The sequence below is a fragment of the Monodelphis domestica genome, chromosome 3, assembly GCF_027887165.1.
Source record: "Monodelphis domestica isolate mMonDom1 chromosome 3, mMonDom1.pri, whole genome shotgun sequence".
Lineage (NCBI taxonomy): Eukaryota > Metazoa > Chordata > Mammalia > Didelphimorphia > Didelphidae > Monodelphis > Monodelphis domestica.
This window is the reverse complement of record NC_077229.1, coordinates 2,523,100-2,539,771: the sequence shown is the minus strand read 5'-3', so window position 1 is coordinate 2,539,771 and position 16,672 is coordinate 2,523,100. Positions and strand designations below refer to the sequence as shown.

Here is a 16,672-nt window from a genome sequence, read left to right as displayed (position 1 = left end):
GCCATCTCGTTAGGTGAGGCAGGGAGAGGAGGAGGAGGAGGAGGAGGAAGCATTATGAGGGACCAGAGGGAAGGAGAGAGAAGGAGCTGGTGACAGAAGAGGAAGAGGAGGCGAGGATAGAGACAGGAGATGACGGGAGAGGAGGAGGAGGAGGAGGAGGAGGAGAGCTGGTGACGCGCGAGGAGAGGTGGAGGACAGAGCAGGGGGAGCAGAGACAGGATTGCACCCCGGTCCTGGCCAAGAGGGGGAGGGACGGCGAGGGCTCAAACCCCTCAGCTGGACCCCAGGAACACGCGGCACCCTGGCACTGGTCTGGATGTCCGGTCCCTGACTGAGCCGGGGTTCCAAGCCTGTGCTCGGAGCTCGTCCTCAGGGCAGCCGAACCTCTTCAGCCTGCACCGCGGTTAGAAGCGGGGCTCCTAATCAGGTGCACATGCGCAGCTGGCCCGAGAACTACATTTCCCAGGAGGTTTTGCTAGCCCAGGTGGGGGTGAAGTGACAGTTTAGGTACGACCCAGCAAGGGCGGGGAGGAAAGACAGCCCCGGATTGGAGCAGGAGCGAGATGGGGGCGGGGTTACTAACGTCACATCCGCTCGTTGCGTTGGCTCTCAGTAGTCCTCTTCTGGCTGGAGCTTGCCTCGGCCGTGCTCTGCCCTGAGCCGCTGCTGGAGCCCAAGCCCCGCGCTCCGTGCGGTAAGTGGGGAGCCCGAAGACGGGACCAGACTGACGGAAAATGCCGAGCTGTCGGAATCTGGTTTGGAAGCTTCGTGGGTGGGAGTAAGACCCCGGCCGTCTCCTCTAGCGTCAGCCCCGCCCTCTAGGCGAGCCGCGGCGTCCATTGGTCATTGGGCGCGGCTTGGAGCCAATGGGAGGTGGCGGCCGCCAGACCCGGCCCCCGAAGGAGGTCCCGGCGTTAGGTCCCCGAGTCTCGGGACAGGAGGTGGAGGCGTGGCCCTTGGGAACCTCTTCGGGGTCCCGCCCTTAGGAATCTCCGCTCTGGCTCCGCGAACGGACGCGGGGTCCGCCCTGCCCAGGCTGGCTCGGCCTCTGTCTGCCTGCCTGGGTCTCCCCATCAGCTCCGTCCCCTGGGCCCGAGGAGGGGTGACCTGGAGCTGCCCAGACTGCCCAGGGACTTGCCCCGCCCCTACCCGTTAGCCTTCCCTCGCCCCGCCCCACGCCGCGTTCCCCTGTAGTATGTGGCTCCCCCCGGGGCTGGCGGAGCCTCCTTCTTCACCCTGGGCATGGCCGCTGGCCCAGCTCTTTGGACACGAGGGGCCCCGGATGGAATGAGCCGGCCCGGCCATGCCGCGGGAACCTGGGGGGCGGGGCGGGGCGGGGCGGGGGGCCGCAGGGCTCACGGACCTTCTTCCTTCGCAGCACCAACTGGCCCAGGAGGAGAAGATGGCCCCCGCGCCCCTGTCAGCTGGGCCCCCCCAGGTGAGCGGCCGGTTCTCGCGCTAGCTTCGCTCGGACGCCTTTTCTTGGGCTTCCCTTCCTTGGGTCATGGCTCGTGAGGACGGCTTTCCTCCTGCCTGCCTGCATGGTTTCTAGCCCCGTGTTGGCTCTGTAGAGAGCCGGCCGGGCACCACCTTCGTCTGTTGGTTTGACTCAGGCTCGTCTATGGCTGTGGTACATGTACGCGTGTGTTAGGAAACTTCCCCTTTCGGACCCAGAAAGAGGGACCAGAAAGGCCTCCAGTCAGGGCTAACCGCCAGAGATGCCCCCTGGGAGCCTCGCCGGGGCTGCTGCTGCCTTTGCCCCAGTTCCTAAATCTTTCCAGGACGCTGCTCTTCACCACCGTCCTGGGCTTCCGTTTTACTGATTAGAAACCGTTTCCGGTTTGGTTTTGTTGGTATCTTATTTTCGTGTTTTCTGCATTTCTGGACATTTTGTCCCTTTCCGAGCCGTACACGGCAAGCCGGCCCCTACCTGAGGCTTTAGGAAGACGGAGCGAGAAAGCCGGGCGTCCGAGGACCCTACAGGCTTCTCCTCTCATCTCGGCTGGCTGCCACCAGACGAAGAGGCCGATTTCTTCCTCGGAACTAAACGTCCCGGAGCCAGTGGAGGTTTAGGGTTTCCAAAATAGAGCGAAATGTCTCCGCTCTCGTGTGAACTCCCCAGGCTGTGTTTAGGGCCCCTCAGGATGCCGTGACTTTGGCCTTCGTATTGGGTGTCCTTGAACACTGGGGCAGTCTGTGTGTTTGTGTGTGTGTGTGAGAGAGAGTGTGCGTGTGTCTGTGTGTGTGAGTGTGTGTGTGAGAGTATGCACGTGTCTGTGTGAGTGTGTGCACGTGTGTCTGTGTGTGCCCTGCGCCTGTGTGGTGTGACCTGGAATCCTTGGCACACAGTAAGGGTGCGCTGAGTGCTTGTGGATTTTGTTCATTGGGCTTCTTCGGGATGGCGAATGGGCAATGGTGAGAGTCCCGGCATTCAGAGCCCCCGCCTCCCTCCGATGAAGGTGGGAGAACGGACCTATCAGGAGGAGGCGAGGGCCGGGGGAGGAGGTCACAGCAGAGAGGTACCAGCATCCGAGTGGCACAGGTGGAGAGTGCCAGGCCCGTAGTGGGGAGGTCTTGGCTTTAAATGGGCCTCTTCCGCCTTAGAATGGACACTTGGTGTTGATCCCAAGACAAGGTAAGGGTTAAAAAAGGAAATGGTGGGGATGCCTGGCCCAGCCGGCTGCACGGTGACGTCAGGCTGTCCCGGGCTGGAGGGAAGCTGTTAGCCAACGACTTCAGAGGGACGCAGATGGGCTGGGTAGGTGCCGGGTAGGTGCCATCGCCAGAGTGTAAAAAGGGAGGGGCTTGGGGCCCAGAAGGGTTGGGCCCTATCGGAAGATTGTCTGTGCTTGGGGAGGCCAGCCAGACCCCGCCAGGCACAGCCCCCTCAGACTGCTGGAATAGGGCCTTCCGAAGGGTGTGGGACAAGCTCCAGGGAGTGGATGCCTCTTCAGAGATTCTTCAGTGGCTTCCTGCGCTCCTCCTCTCCTCGCTCCTAAATTCTCAGCCTCTGTTCTTGGCTGAACTACAACGAAACCCGCCTTGGCTGGCTTTAAGAAAAGCGTCTGTGTGAGCCCATTGGCCGAGGGAAGGTCCCAGGTCTAGAGGCCCCAGGCCTGGCCTCAGCCATGGCAGAGTGTGGGCAGGATCCCCAGTTCTGCTTCCATGGAAGACAGCAAGCAGCGCCGGGAACAAGGGCAGCCGCCACTTAGGCCATGTAGCCCTGCCTGTGGAGATCAGCCTCAGGACGAGCCAGCCCTTCCTTCCGCGTCCCAGCATCCGCCTGCCCGTCTCCTGCTGGTCCCTGCAAACGTACCCGCTCTCCTGCACAACTTCTTGTCTCCTTATAACGGTAGAGGAATGGACAAGGGGTAGAACGGCCCCCGGAGGCCCAGCGAGTGATGAGGACGGAAACTGGGGATGCAGTGCTGCCAGCACAGGCCCGGGCACAGGAGGCACCCAGAAGAGATGGAATGGGATCAACAAGAAGCATTTCTTTTGGGCCTCCGTGCGGGCCCTGCTCTCAGGAGCTCAGCGCCTGCTGGCAGTGACCAACGAGACACATACAGGCTAATGTGGAGGGCGATGATGGAGGCAGCAGACATCCGGCTGGGGAGGAGAGGCGAGGCTTGTTCTTTGGGGGTTGGGCAGGCATTGCCCGGAGATGGGGCATGCAAGAAGATGTGGGGAATGTGTCCGGGAGGGTAATAGGCCTGTTGGGGAAGGTTCCAAGCCTTTCTCTGGCCCTGGTGCTCAGCTCCCCAGGCACATGTCAGGGGATGGTGCTGTGGCACCTGGCAGGAGGAGCAGTCTGCTCCGTTCTGGCTTTCGCGTGACCTTGTGGTTCTGGTTGCAGCCTTAAGACAGACAAGGAGAGCCTTAAAAGCCACAACAGATTCACAGCCTCCCCCAGAAATGTGCCCGTGTAATTATCCTTTACTTTTCATTTGACTTAATTTCATTACTTTCGAGAACTAGCCGCAGATGAATTGTAAATTAATTTGTATAACTTCAAGTGCCTCTCAGAGAATGTTAGGAAAATCCCTTTGTGTTGCCGGGATTTTATTTTAACTGGAAAGGAGTGACATTGCCACTGAAGGACGGCGAGAAATGAAAATGAAGACCAGGCCCAGGATGGGGCTCTACGTATTATACCCCGAGTTAAGGGGGATACATAAAAGGAGTCGCCAGAGGACAAAGAGGGAGGTCAGACAGGTTGGAGGAGACCCAAGAGAAAGCAGGATCACCAAAAAATGGAGAGAAGACAGCATCCAGGAAAGAGTGGTCCTCCAAACTCCAGGCCCGGCATTCTATTCACTGATGGACCTAGTTGGCCTCACCTTTTTCCACGTACTTTTCCTCCTCCACCTTCCCATTTAAGGACTGTAAGGCTCAGCGCCAGGGTCAGCCAGCCCTGTGTGACCTTACTTGGGGTAACGAAAAGTGAAGAGTAATGAATGGAAGCTATATGTGTGGGGTTTTCCTTAATGGACTTCCCTGACCAGCAGGGTCCCACAAGGGAAGGGGCTCACCTTTGTGATGGGACCCGAGGAGAGGTAGGAACCTAGAACCAGGGTGGAAATGAAAGACAAGGACAAGTCAGTGGTTGGATAGGGCAGGCAATCCCTATGATACTCCCTTTGATAGGGGAGTATGAGTACAAAGGAACACGAGGTGGATGAGGAGATTAAGGTAGGAAATCCAGGCCGAGATGGTTACAGCCTCCAGGAAGGAGAAGGTCAAGAGGAGAAAGAGATAGTCATTGAGGAGCCCAGTGGAGCTCCATGAAAAGGAGAAAGGCCAAGAGCCAAGAGGAAGTTCATGGGATTGCCTCCGAATTTATTCCTGTCCTGCTTGGGCGGTACTCCCAAGCACGTAGTAACCACATCACAAAGTATAAACAATTAAGATTGGGTGGCAATGTAGAGGGAACACCTTTGGGCGTGTAGATTGCAAACCACGCTTTCCCGGGGAATTGAGTCCGAGCATGTTAATGAGTTTGTCTTAGCCAAGGGCCGCATGGCCAGTTCAAGGTTACATTCACAAGCCTCCTTGGTATAACCTTATGCTTGGAGACACAGTCACCATACAGTCATTTATATTTCATAGATGTGAATATGCTTGGGATGCTACAATATGAAAATGCACAAAGACAAAATTTATTGGATCAGACAAAGCATATATAGGTTAAGACCACTGGAAGATATGACTTTACAGCCTAGCAACAGCAGGAACCAATAGTTGGGCAACTTCATAGGAATTCATGACGTTACCTGCCAGGCACAAGGAGGAACCGAGAGGATTCCAAAAAAGGGCAGAGAAACAAATCTCTCACAGTTTCCCACAGTATTTATCAAACCTCTCTCTGTTGACTATTCCAACCTTGCAGTTTCTCACAATCATTATCAAACCTCCCTCTACTGACTATTCCAACCTTGAGCATGCAGCTGGGCAGGTCGTACACAGTTCAACCCATGACCTTGACTATGCAGCCCAAGCGGGGGGAAGAGGAGGGCTTTAACCCTTACGGCTCTGCCTTGACTACAAGGACTTCACTTCTTTACTGACAAAAATGGACCCATAATGCATGAATTTCTGTTTAATACAAAGCCCTTTGGCATCACTGACCATTGTCCTTCCCTCTAATCTCTTTATCTATCTTGTCCTCCCAGTGGTCTTTGATACTATTTACCACTCATGATTGCATATATTTATATGTAAGGAATATAATATTGCAAATATTAGAAATAATTGTGTCTTTTTCATCAGTGGTATTTATTGAATTATGTGTATTTCTAAATTTTTGTTTTTTAATTGCAGAGAAATAAGAGTAATTATTGGAAAAGGAAAATTTTGTAATTTATTAAGTATTTAATATTGCATGTACATAACTGAAAATCTGTTCCCCCCAAAAGAACTACATTTCACAGGAGCCTACGGGCTTCCTGTCGTTTCGTACTTCCTGTAGACAGGGAGTATTAGGCAAGGACATAAGGGGTCTGTCCTCTTTTTGGCCCTTTTGGTGAGCATTGTGACAAGGAAATCACTTTAAAAGACTGATATATATATATATATATATATATATATATATATATATATATATTAATTTAAGGTCGCCAAGGAATTCAGCTATGTAATTCCTAAATGAAAACTCAAATCAGCCGTCAGCCTTTTATAGAGTTTAATTACAATCAGGAGGAAGAAAGGAATTAGAGATAGAGAGAGCGAAAGGGGAGAAAAGGGAATAGGGCTTAAATACCCCCTCTGTTTAGGCTGGGCCAAAAGGCCCAAGCCCTTAGATAGCTGGGGCAAAGAAAAGAGATCAGTCCCTATTACTCACGTGACCAAAATGGAGAAACAGTCTCAAAGGCCCCCACCTTCAGCTTCCTTCAGAGCAAGCTTCTCAGAGCACCTCTCCAACCACTCAGACAAACTCCTCAACCACCACCTTGAGTCTTCAGACCCCTCTATCTTTAAGGAAACCATCCAAGTTCCCTCCCCTCAGTTCTCACATCTACCAATCACTGTCCATCAATTTCCCTGTGCCAATGGAGGCTCTAGCTTAACCCAGGACCGCCCAGAGGTCTCTTTTGCACAAGTCTGTTGAAGGTCATATTTTCAAATAATTAAATCTTTGATCCTTTGCTACAGCCCTTCCTAAATCCTGTTAACCTGAGTAGAGTAGAGATTGGAATAATTAAATTTTGATCTATGCTGCAGCCCTTCCTCAATCCTGTTAGGACTGAGTAGGGTGGAGATTGATTCCAAGTATCTCCATTGTATCAATTCTAAAATCAATCATGACTCAAAGAAATTCCTGTTCTATGCTTAAGCATAGGTCAAAGTCCTTTCCATTGTTCAGCAAAAGGTTTCTGTCCTAAAGTAATCTTAAGAAGGGAGGAGGAGGAACCTCCCATGCCAATGGGGTTCACATTCCAATAGACTATCAGTAAGAAATTTTCCAAGTATGAAATTTCCCAATGGTGAAATTTCCAACATTTATAAGTCTAAGGAATTTTAAGGTTTACAGCATGGTGGTGGTGAGTTGGGATTTTGAAATGGCTAATCAGCCATGGGCACGTGGTCTTTATTTTGTATCCTCTTTATTCCTTGATTTCTAATGATCATTAATAAATCCCTTAAAATTTAATATTTTTATTATTGAGATTTAATTTTAAATTTTACACATGATTTGAGGGTGACAAGTAATAAGAAATAAACTTCCATTTAGTTAATGAGAATCTATTCAGTTACGACCCTGGATCTAGAAGTCAGAAGGAGAAGAGAAAATAAGAGAACTAATCCATCTGTGATGCTTTGTATTGTAATATCCCAAGTCATTAAATTTTTTTTGCTTTGTCCATATCTGTTTTCTTTATAATTTGGCAGAGAAATTGTGTTTGTCAGGAGGTTCAATACATTAAGAAGATTTTTAAAATACATACTTTAAAAAATCATTAATGATCCTTAGCCTACAGAACTATTAGTGTATACCAAAACCAAAAAAAGAGGATTATATTTGAAACTATGAATTTTAAAAACACAAAAATAGAATAAACAGAAAATGAATAATTTATGTGCATTTTGTTTCTTAAAAATTTTCTTTAATTTAATGAAGCAAAAACAAATATTTCTTTTTTTTTTAATACCCTGTTTGACCCCCTTACAATATTTGTATGTGGGTCTTTGATAAACTCAAATGTATTTGGTGTTTCAGGAAGCTGTGACCTTCAAGGATGTGGCTGTGAACTTCAGCCAGGAAGAATGGATGTGTCTAGACTCTTCTCAAAAGGAGTTTTACAGAGATGTAATGCTGGAAAACTATAGGAACCTAGTCTTTCTGGGTAAGGATAGCTTCTCCAGGTTCTCAGAATTTTCCCATCAGGCCTTTGTTCATACCTTAGTAAATATTGTAGATATGGATTAGAATATATGGCTACTCAGTTTATAGCTTTTGGATTCTGTGATTTGTTCATTTGGAGTATCTCATGTGCTGAGCCCTTAATATTTGGAATGCAGAGATCAGAGATTCTGAATCCTTTTGGGCCCAAGAGAGATTAGATATACATATGCTTCCTGTTGATCAGTAAAAGTTTTTGCTTTTTGGTCAAAAAAGATTATGTTTGTAATTTATAAATTACTTAGCAGAGTACCTGGCACATAGTAGGTGCTATCTAAATGCTTGTTTCCTTTTAATAATATTTCATGAGGGTCCCCCACTGAGGTGATCAATTATTGTATATTCTAATATATTATTTGAACCTGAGCCCTGTTACATTTCCATTGAGCAGGACTTGCATTTTCCAAACCATATGTCATCTACCAACTAGAGCGAAGAGAAACACCATGGATGCCAGAGGGAGACATCCCAAGAATTAGACATGCAGGTGAGTGAGTCCAACCAGGCAGGCACATCATTGCAGACATTAGCTCAGGTGGTTCTTTAGGGTGAATCCTCTGTAAGGTTTTGAGGAGAGAGCCCCTCTTCCAGTTTCCTAGGGCTATGAATCCAATCTGAGCTTGCTTGTCATGAGCCCCTTCAATGAGCCTTTGGCCTCTTCTCTTCTTGGACATTGCCTCAAGAGTAGCAGTCATATTCCTACTTTACCTCACTAGATTGTTCATTTTTTTGTACATCTTAAAGTGTCCTGTTTCACATGCAAAAAAAAAAATAAAAGAACTGGTCTGGTTGCTTCCTTCTTGTCTTCAAATGTTGTTTTTTGTTTGTTTTTAATGAATGTTTGGGAATTATTAAGATTTTCTTTACAAGAACATAATGAAACAGTTTTCTAGTTTTATGGACTGATTTTTCTTGATGGATGTAGTCATTCTGAAATCCATCAAGACCTTTTTTTTTTTTAAACCCTCACCTTCCATCTTGGAATCAATACTGTGTATTGGTTCCAAGGCAGAAGAGTGGTAAGTGCTGGGCAATGGGGGTCAAGTGTCTTGTCCAGGGTCACGCAGCTGGAAGTGTCTAAATCCAGATTTGAACCTAGGACCTCCTGTCTCTAGGCCTGGCTCTTAATACACCGAGCTACCCAGCTGCCCTCAAGAACTTTTTTTTTAAATGGAAAGGTCCATCAATTTCAGTAGACCAAAAAAGACCTAGAAGTAATTGTATATGGCTGCTAATGTTGGATCCAGCCATGAGCAGAGACTGTTGGAAGAAGGTGTTCTTTATTTGATGAGAGCTACTAACAGTTCTTGATTGCATTTTTTCTGGAAAACAGAGTTTGAAAATGCCCTTGTCTTCACTTATCCTTAACGACAAGGTACATTTTGTATAGAGCAGGCAAAGGGAGTTTATGTATTTTATTTCTTCCAGATTGGGAAACTCAGGAAGAATCTAAGGAGCCCACTCCAAAATTGAGCATTTCAATGGAACAGTCATCCAAGGAAATACTCCAAAGGGATAGTCTCCTCTTTTCCCCACTGAGAGAATCCAGGAAATGTGGTGCTAGGCAACAGAATCATCTAACTAATGAAGAAGAGAATTTCTGGCAAGTCAGAATAACTCAAAAGAAACCTCTAAATACATCTAGAACTCAAAGAGAACAAACTAGTTCTGACAGAAACCTCAGACCAGGACCAACCATTTTTCCCCAGCAGAAAGCAGAAAAGAGTTTGAGTGCATGTGACCCACATGGAAAGTACATCAGACTGCATAGAGATCAACAGAAATGTAGTCTCAAATATTCAAAGAAAACAGCTAAATATAAAGACTATGGGAGATACAATAACTATAATTCAGCCTCTGTTGTCAGTTCTGGAATAAATATTGGAGAGCAGTTTTATGAATTTAATGGATGTGAAAAGACTTCCTTAAGGAAATGTATTTTTCCTGACAAAATTCATAACGGAGAAAAACCTTACCAAAGTAATGAATATGCAAGTACCTTTTCCTTAAGGACTGAAATTCCCATGCATCAGAACATTCAAAATGGTGAGAAATCTAATCAGTGTAATATATGTGGGAAAATGTTTCGGCTAAAAGCCCAACTTAATCAACATAAGACCATTCATTCAGGAGAGAAGCCTTATACATGTAATGAATGTGGAAAGGCCTTTCGACTAAAAGGACAGCTTAATGAACATCAGAAAATTCATACTGGTGAGAAACCCTATAAATGTAATGAATGTGGCAAAGCCTTCTGCAGGCGCTCAAACCTTACTGAACACCAGAGAATTCACACTGGTGAGAAACCTTATAAATGTAATGAATGTGGGAAAGCCTTTCAACTAAAAGGACACCTTAATGAACATCAGAAAATTCATAGTGGTGAGAAACCCTATAAATGTAATGAATGTGGGAAGGCCTTCTGCCATCGCACATACCTTACTAAACATCAGAAAATTCATTCTGGTCGGAAACCTTATGAATGTAATGAATGTGGGAGGGCCTTCTGCATGAGTACAGCTCTTACTGTACATCAGAGAATCCATACTGGTGAGAAACCCTATGAATGCAATATATGTGAGAAAGCCTTTAGGGTCAAAGCACAGCTTAATCAACATCAGTCAATTCATACTGGTGAGAAACCATTTGAATGTAATGAATGTGGAAAAGCTTTTAGACTGAAAGGATGGCTTACTGAACATCAGAAAATTCATAGTGGTGAGAAACCTTATCAATGTAATGAATGTGGGAAGGCCTTCTGCAAGCGCTCTAACCTTACTGAACATCAGAGAATTCATACCGGAGACAAACCTTATGAATGTACTGAATGTCAGAAGGCCTTTAGCCAGAAACTAAAACTTTTTCAACATCAGAGAATTCATACTGGTGAGAAACCTTATGAATGTAATGAGTGTGGGAGAGCCTTCTGTCTGAGTACAACCCTTACTGAACACAAGAGAATTCATACTGGTGAGAAACCTCACGAATGTATTGAATGTGGAAAGGCCTTCCGACTAAAAGCGCAGCTTAATCAACATCGCAGAATTCATACTGGGGAAAAACCTTATAAATGTAATGAGTGTGGGAAAGCTTTCTGTAAGCAGTCAAATCTTACTGATCATCAGAAAATTCATACTGGAGAGAAACCTCATGAATGTATTGAGTGTGGGAAGGCCTTTAGCCAGAAAATAAAACTCACTCAACATCAGACAATTCATACTGGCGAGAAACCTTATGAATGTAATGAATGTGGGAAATCCTTCCGTCTAAGCACAGGACTTGCTGAACACCAAAGAATTCATACTGGAGAGAAACATTATGAATGCAATGAATGTGGGAAGACTTTCCGTCTAAAAGCACAACTTAGTCAGCACTGGAGAATTCATACTGGAGAAAAACCTTATGAATGTGATGAATGTGGAAAGGCCTTTGGACATAGGTCAGGACTTACTCAACATCAGAAAATTCATACTGGAGAGAAGCCTTATGAATGTGACGAATGTGGGAAAGTCTTCAGATGGATTACAGGACTTACTCAGCATCAGAGAATTCATACTGGAGAGAAACCTTATGAATGTAATGAATGTGGAAAAGCCTTCTATTGGAATACAGCTCTAACCAAACATCAGAGAATGCATTCTACAAAGAAACTATATTGATATGATGGCTGAGAGAAAGCTTTAATTCAGAACAAGAATTGTACTCATTTTTGCTACATTATCCTCTGGATCAGCCCTCTAACTCTAGGTGTCTCTCAGGGTTCCATCCTGGGTCCTCTTTTCTTCTCCCTCATCACTGCTTGGCAGTCACATCAGCCCCCAGGTATCTAATTATCCTCTCCATGCTGATTATTCTCTAATCTTGCTTACCTGCCTCAGTTTCTCTGCTGAATTCCAATCTCTCATGCTTTTCAGACATGTTAAAATGCCAAGAGAAATAAAAAACTCAGTATTTCCAAAACATAACTTAGTATTTTTTTCTCCCTAAACCCCCCTCCTACATTGCCTGTAAATGTCAAGGGATGCATCATCCAGTTCCTCAGGTTCTCAGCCTAAGGGTCATCTTGGATTCCCCATTATCTCTCACCCCCCCACACACACATTTTCTTGCTGTTGCCAAAGGCCTGTTGATGTCACCTTTACAACTTCTCCCGAATACAGTTCCTTCTGTCTTCTGACACTGCCCCCACCCTGTGCAGTCCCTCCTCACTACACCCCTTTATTATCTTGCTGATAGGTCAACCTCCCTCAAATCTCTGCCCTCTACAGTCTGTCCTCTAGCCAGGAAAGTGGTTTTCCTAAAGCACAGATCCACACACATCAGGCATCTTGTTGCTTCCAGGAATAAATACCCTTCCCCCTCTTACCTTGCCAATTTCCCTGGCACCTATTCCTGACTTTCTGGCTGTTCCACAACAAGGAAGTCTAGCTCTGAGCTCCAGCTATTTTTTGTTTGTTTGTTTTATTTCCAGGTCCTGGACCACCCTTTTGCTCCAACTGTTGACCTCCCAGGCTTCTTTAATTCCCAGCCAAAATTCCATGTTCTGCAAGATGGCTTTCCAAATCCCTCTTAATTCCAGTGCCCTCTCTGTTTTAATGATTCACTATATCATTCATGTCTCTAGCTTGCTTTGTACACATTTGTGTGCATGTTGGTTCCCCTGTTAGATTCTAAGCTCTTTTAGAGCAGAGATTGTCTTTTCTCTCTTTTTATCCCTGGTGTTTATTAGCACAGGGCCTGGTTCTTACTATGGGGATTGATTGATGAATCACTTAAAAGTGGTTAAACCAGAGAGTAAAACTTATTCAGAATCAGATACTTCATGTGGAAAAACATGATATGAGTAGATTATGAAGTATTTAAACCAAAGTTTACTTTACTCAACTTTACTAAAAATTAGAAAACTGAAATTTAGGGAAAGCCTTTCCCCCAGTGGTTATTCCAATCCTTTCTCTCCTTATATCCAGAATTCCAAACCTTTTCCATGTGAAGTATGGATGGGATCCCAGCCCAATGCATTGAGGTACATGGGAAAAAGTCTAGATCAGTGATGGCAAAACTATTAGAGATGGAGTGCCATGCCTCACAGGTCCTGCTCCCCTTACCCCAGACGGGAGGGAGGGAGCACTCCATTAGGTTGCTAGGCAGAGGGGCCTGTGGTCTCCTCATGTTTGTGTAGAGAAGGGGAGGGGAGCACCCTGGCCTGGCCTCCCTCTGGCTTTTGTTAAAGTTAAATTAGCTTTAATCTCTATATATCTGCTTTCTCTATTTCAAGTGGTTATTAATAAAATCCATGGAAATAAGGAACCTGGAGTTTTTAACTTTTAACACTTTCTAGTAATGAACTCAGGCATACATGCAATTGGTTTGTCACCACAGTTCTAGATAGTTCTGGAGAGAGTGTCCAGGGATTAGCCATTAGGGTTAGTGAGATCCTAAGAAAATCATTCAACTGTAATTTCCCAGTTTGTAAAATGGAAATGACACCTATCCCAAGGCCATTGTGTTAAAGGAAAAGTTAAGTAAGGTGTGTGTTTGCAGATGGACAGCAGAGTGCAGAGTTCTGGAATTCTGGGGTAGAGCAGCTGTTGTTGGAGAGGGACAGTTGAGTCTGGGGGCTGTGGCTTTTCTCTCTGGGTGGACTTGAGGAGATTAGCTTTTTTCCTGTGGCATTTGACTGCTTGTTCTTCACCTCCTACCTGCTGTTTGGATTATCCTGTACCCTGTTGGCTATTTGACATCTGCTGAGTTCCTGTTAATATTTGTAAACCATTAAGTATTATACAAAGGCTAGCTATTATTGACATTGATGACAATGCTCTCATCTCACAAATCATTACTAAGGCCTATCAATGTCACCATAACATCTCTAGCATATATGTCCTCTTCCCTATTATCCTGCCACCACTCTGAGCCAGGTCCTCTTCACCTCATGCCTGAATGATTGCCATAGTTGTTCCTGTTGCTGGGCCTGCCTGTCTCAAGGTTTTCTCTTGTCTCCACTACCCTCCATTCATCTATCAAGTGGATCTTTCAAAAGCCTAGGTGTGGTCATGTTAGCCCTGCCCCCACCCATCCTTCCCTTTGGCTCCAATGGCTCCCTGTTCCCTAAAGGCTCATATACAAAATCCTGTCTTTGGTTTGTAAAGCTTTCCATAACCCAGCCCCTTACAGCCTCGTCCCTTCTTCCCACTGTTCCTACAAGCCCTAAGATCCAAGGTATTGGCCTCCTTGCCTTCCTCAAATGAGACACAACCTCTAGAGTGGAGGCCTTTCCACTGGGTGGTCTTCAGGTCTCATCTTCACTACCTGGATTCCCCTGCTTCCTCCAACTCCCACCTACAATTCAGCCTTCTGCAAGAAATCTTACCCATTATGAAAAGAGAACCCCTTCCTCCCAGGGTCATGAACTTTCTTCTGCTCTGACCCATCCCACTAGCATGACTGGAACGCTCCAAACAGAGGTTACCCGATAAGAGCCCATGGAACATGACCCAGAAGGTTAGGAGTCTGGGTCAGAGAGACTTTGATTGGTTCCCGAGATGTGATAGACTAGCTCAGAGAGACAGGAAGTGACATGGAGAAAAGGGCTATAAAAGATGAGACCATAGAGGAGATCGAGGTCCTTGGGCATCAGTTTTCTGGGCTGAATCTTCTACTCCATTGGGCATTGGTTGTTTAGGCAGAAGACACCCTTGTGGGCTGGTAAGACTGAAGAGACACCAGACTTCCCCTTGGAGACTAGAACCTTGTTGGGGAGCGATCTGAAGTTCTATGGATCAGACTCTAGAGTGGTAGGCTAGAAAATGATTTTCTACTTTCTTCCTTCTACTACATTTATAGTAAATTAAATTGCTAAAAGATACTACCATCCTCATGGCTTATCCTCATGGCGCAGGAGTTCATTTATAAATGGCGACCACCACAATTTTTTTTTTGCTAATATTATTGAACAAAACCAAGTTCTAAATAATACACGCAGCATTTTAGTGATCACATATTACATTCATTTTCATTATTACACCATCCTCGCCCTTGCTGGTGTCTTCCCTCTCCGATCTCTCCCACCTGTTCTGCCTGGGCCTTCTTTGGCATGGTGCCAGGCACAGACGCGGCTCCGGAAGTACTTGTGCCCGGGCCCTGAACTGCCCTTGGCCTTTTCATGCTGCACCAGCTGGTTCTGCATGCCAAGAGGAAGGTTTGGAGTCTGCCCAGAGCAAGGGAAGCCGGCCCAAGGAGGCAGTGACCGTGGAGGAGAGGCCGGGCAGCTGGTCAGTCATCAAAAGCGAGGCTAGCCTGCCTGTGGCCCCTTTAAGAAGAGCAGGGGGGTGGGGGTGGGGGCTCGGTTCATCGCCGCAGGCCTGAGCAGCTGAGATGTCCCTCCCCGCTGCCAGTGCCGGGACAAGAACCCTGGAAGCCCCCGCTTCACCCCACCGACCTTTGGACGAGCGGCGCCTGGTCCTTCCTGGCCACCCCGGCCTGCCGCGCTGCCAGCTTGCCCCCAGCGGGCACCGATGGCGCCCCTTGTTGCTGAGCCTCCCGCCCCGGCCCTTCTGGCCTTGGGAGCACGAGCTGCTGACCAGGGCAGGAACTCAGTACCGGGTCAGCGACATCCCGCTTTCCGTTTGCCGGGGAGCAGGTGAATTGGCGCCGCCAGAGCAGGGGCCCCGCCCCAACGCAGCGCCCTTCCCCATCCAGCCCCGCGGGGGATGCTGCAGCTCAGCCAGGAAGGGGGGCCTACAACGAGGTGAGAAGGGGCGGGACGGAAGGGGCAAGCGAGCCTTCCGGAGGATGCGGAGGCGTAGGGAGGCCGGAAGAGATGGAAGGTGAGGGAGGGGGGTCTGTGCCATCTCCTCGGGTGAGGCAGGGAGAGAAATGGGGGCAGAGCCGAGGCTGCGGCTGACCATGGCCGTGAGCGCAGGGTCCGGGCAGAGGTGTGACAGGGCTCAGAAGCGCTCCCTGGGTACATGGGGCACATGGCGCCCTGGCACCAGTTTGGATGTCCAGTTCGCCCACCAGGCCCGCGCACGCGCAGACCTTCGGGGCAGCCAGAAGTGGGCAGCCTGCACCCCGAGGCGGGGCTCCCCCTCTGGTGGGCATGCGCAGCCTGCCCCCAAACTACATTTCCTAGGAGGCTTTGCCAGCCCAGGTGAGGGTGCACTGTCCCGGGTGGCAAATCCAGGTAATACCTAGTACAGAAAAAAAAGTAAACGGCCTCGGCCTCGGATTCTAACGGAAACGAGCGGGGGCGGGGCGGGGCGGGGTTATAACATGTCACATCCGCTCCCAGGAATCGTACGCTGGCTGACGGTCGCTTCGGCTCCGCGCTGTCCGGAGCCGCTTCCGGAGCCCGAGCCCCGCGGCCCAAGCTGCGGTAAGTGGGAAACCCGAAGACGGGCCTGGGCGAGCGAGGAACGCCCAGCGCCCGAAGCCTCGTTTGGAAGGTTCGCGGGTGGGAGGAGAACGCAGGACACCTTCCCTGCGTCAGCCCCTCCCCCTTGGCGAGTCGAGACGCCCATTGGACGTCGGGGGCGTGGCTTGGGGCCAATGGGCGGTACCTGCCCCCGGCCCTGCCGTGACCGAGGTTCTGGGCACCAGGCGGAGGCGTGCTCCCTGGAAGCTTGGCTCTGGCTCAGGGCACGGATCCGGGGTGTCTCCGGACCGTCCAGCCGCTCCGCTCCGGCTGCCTCGGGGCCGCTGCTCTTTCCTCCCTTGGCCGACACTGGCTGGGTGACCCTGGGCGAGTCCTCCGGCCCTCCTGGATCGGACCGC

General features: G+C 48.3%; 1 protein-coding gene across 6 annotated transcripts; it reads left to right on the top strand.

Annotated features, from left to right (window-relative positions):
• Window positions 1-560: 560 nt before the first annotated feature.
• Window positions 561-11,860, top strand: LOC100617124 (zinc finger protein 345-like). 6 transcript variants are annotated; one of them, XM_007490159.3, is made up of 5 exons: window positions 561-694; window positions 1,379-1,438; window positions 7,718-7,844; window positions 8,292-8,387; window positions 9,329-11,860. In XM_007490159.3, exons 2-5 carry the CDS (start codon window positions 1,403-1,405, stop codon window positions 11,557-11,559), a joined length of 2,490 nt encoding a protein of 829 aa, XP_007490221.1. In that variant the 5' UTR covers window positions 561-694; window positions 1,379-1,402; the 3' UTR covers window positions 11,560-11,860. The 6 variants fall into 6 exon arrangements, with proteins under 6 accessions (XP_007490221.1, XP_007490224.1, XP_056676219.1 ...); XM_056820241.1 differs by lacking the exon at window positions 561-694 and adding an exon at window positions 852-941; XM_056820243.1 differs by lacking the exon at window positions 561-694 and adding an exon at window positions 931-1,151.
• Window positions 11,861-16,672: the final 4,812 nt, after the last annotated feature.

Bases quoted from the DNA above. Each gene is read 5' to 3' on its own strand.
- LOC100617124 (XM_056820241.1), top strand. From the start codon at position 867: ATGGGAGGTGGCGGCCGCCAGACCCGGCCCCCGAAGGAGGTCCCGGCG. The intron at 942-1,378 runs GTGGAGGCGTGG...CTTCCTTCGCAG, and splicing joins CCCGAGTCTCGGGACAGGAG to CACCAACTGGCCCAGGAGGA. The intron at 8,388-9,328 runs GTGAGTGAGTCC...TATTTCTTCCAG, and splicing joins CCCAAGAATTAGACATGCAG to ATTGGGAAACTCAGGAAGAA.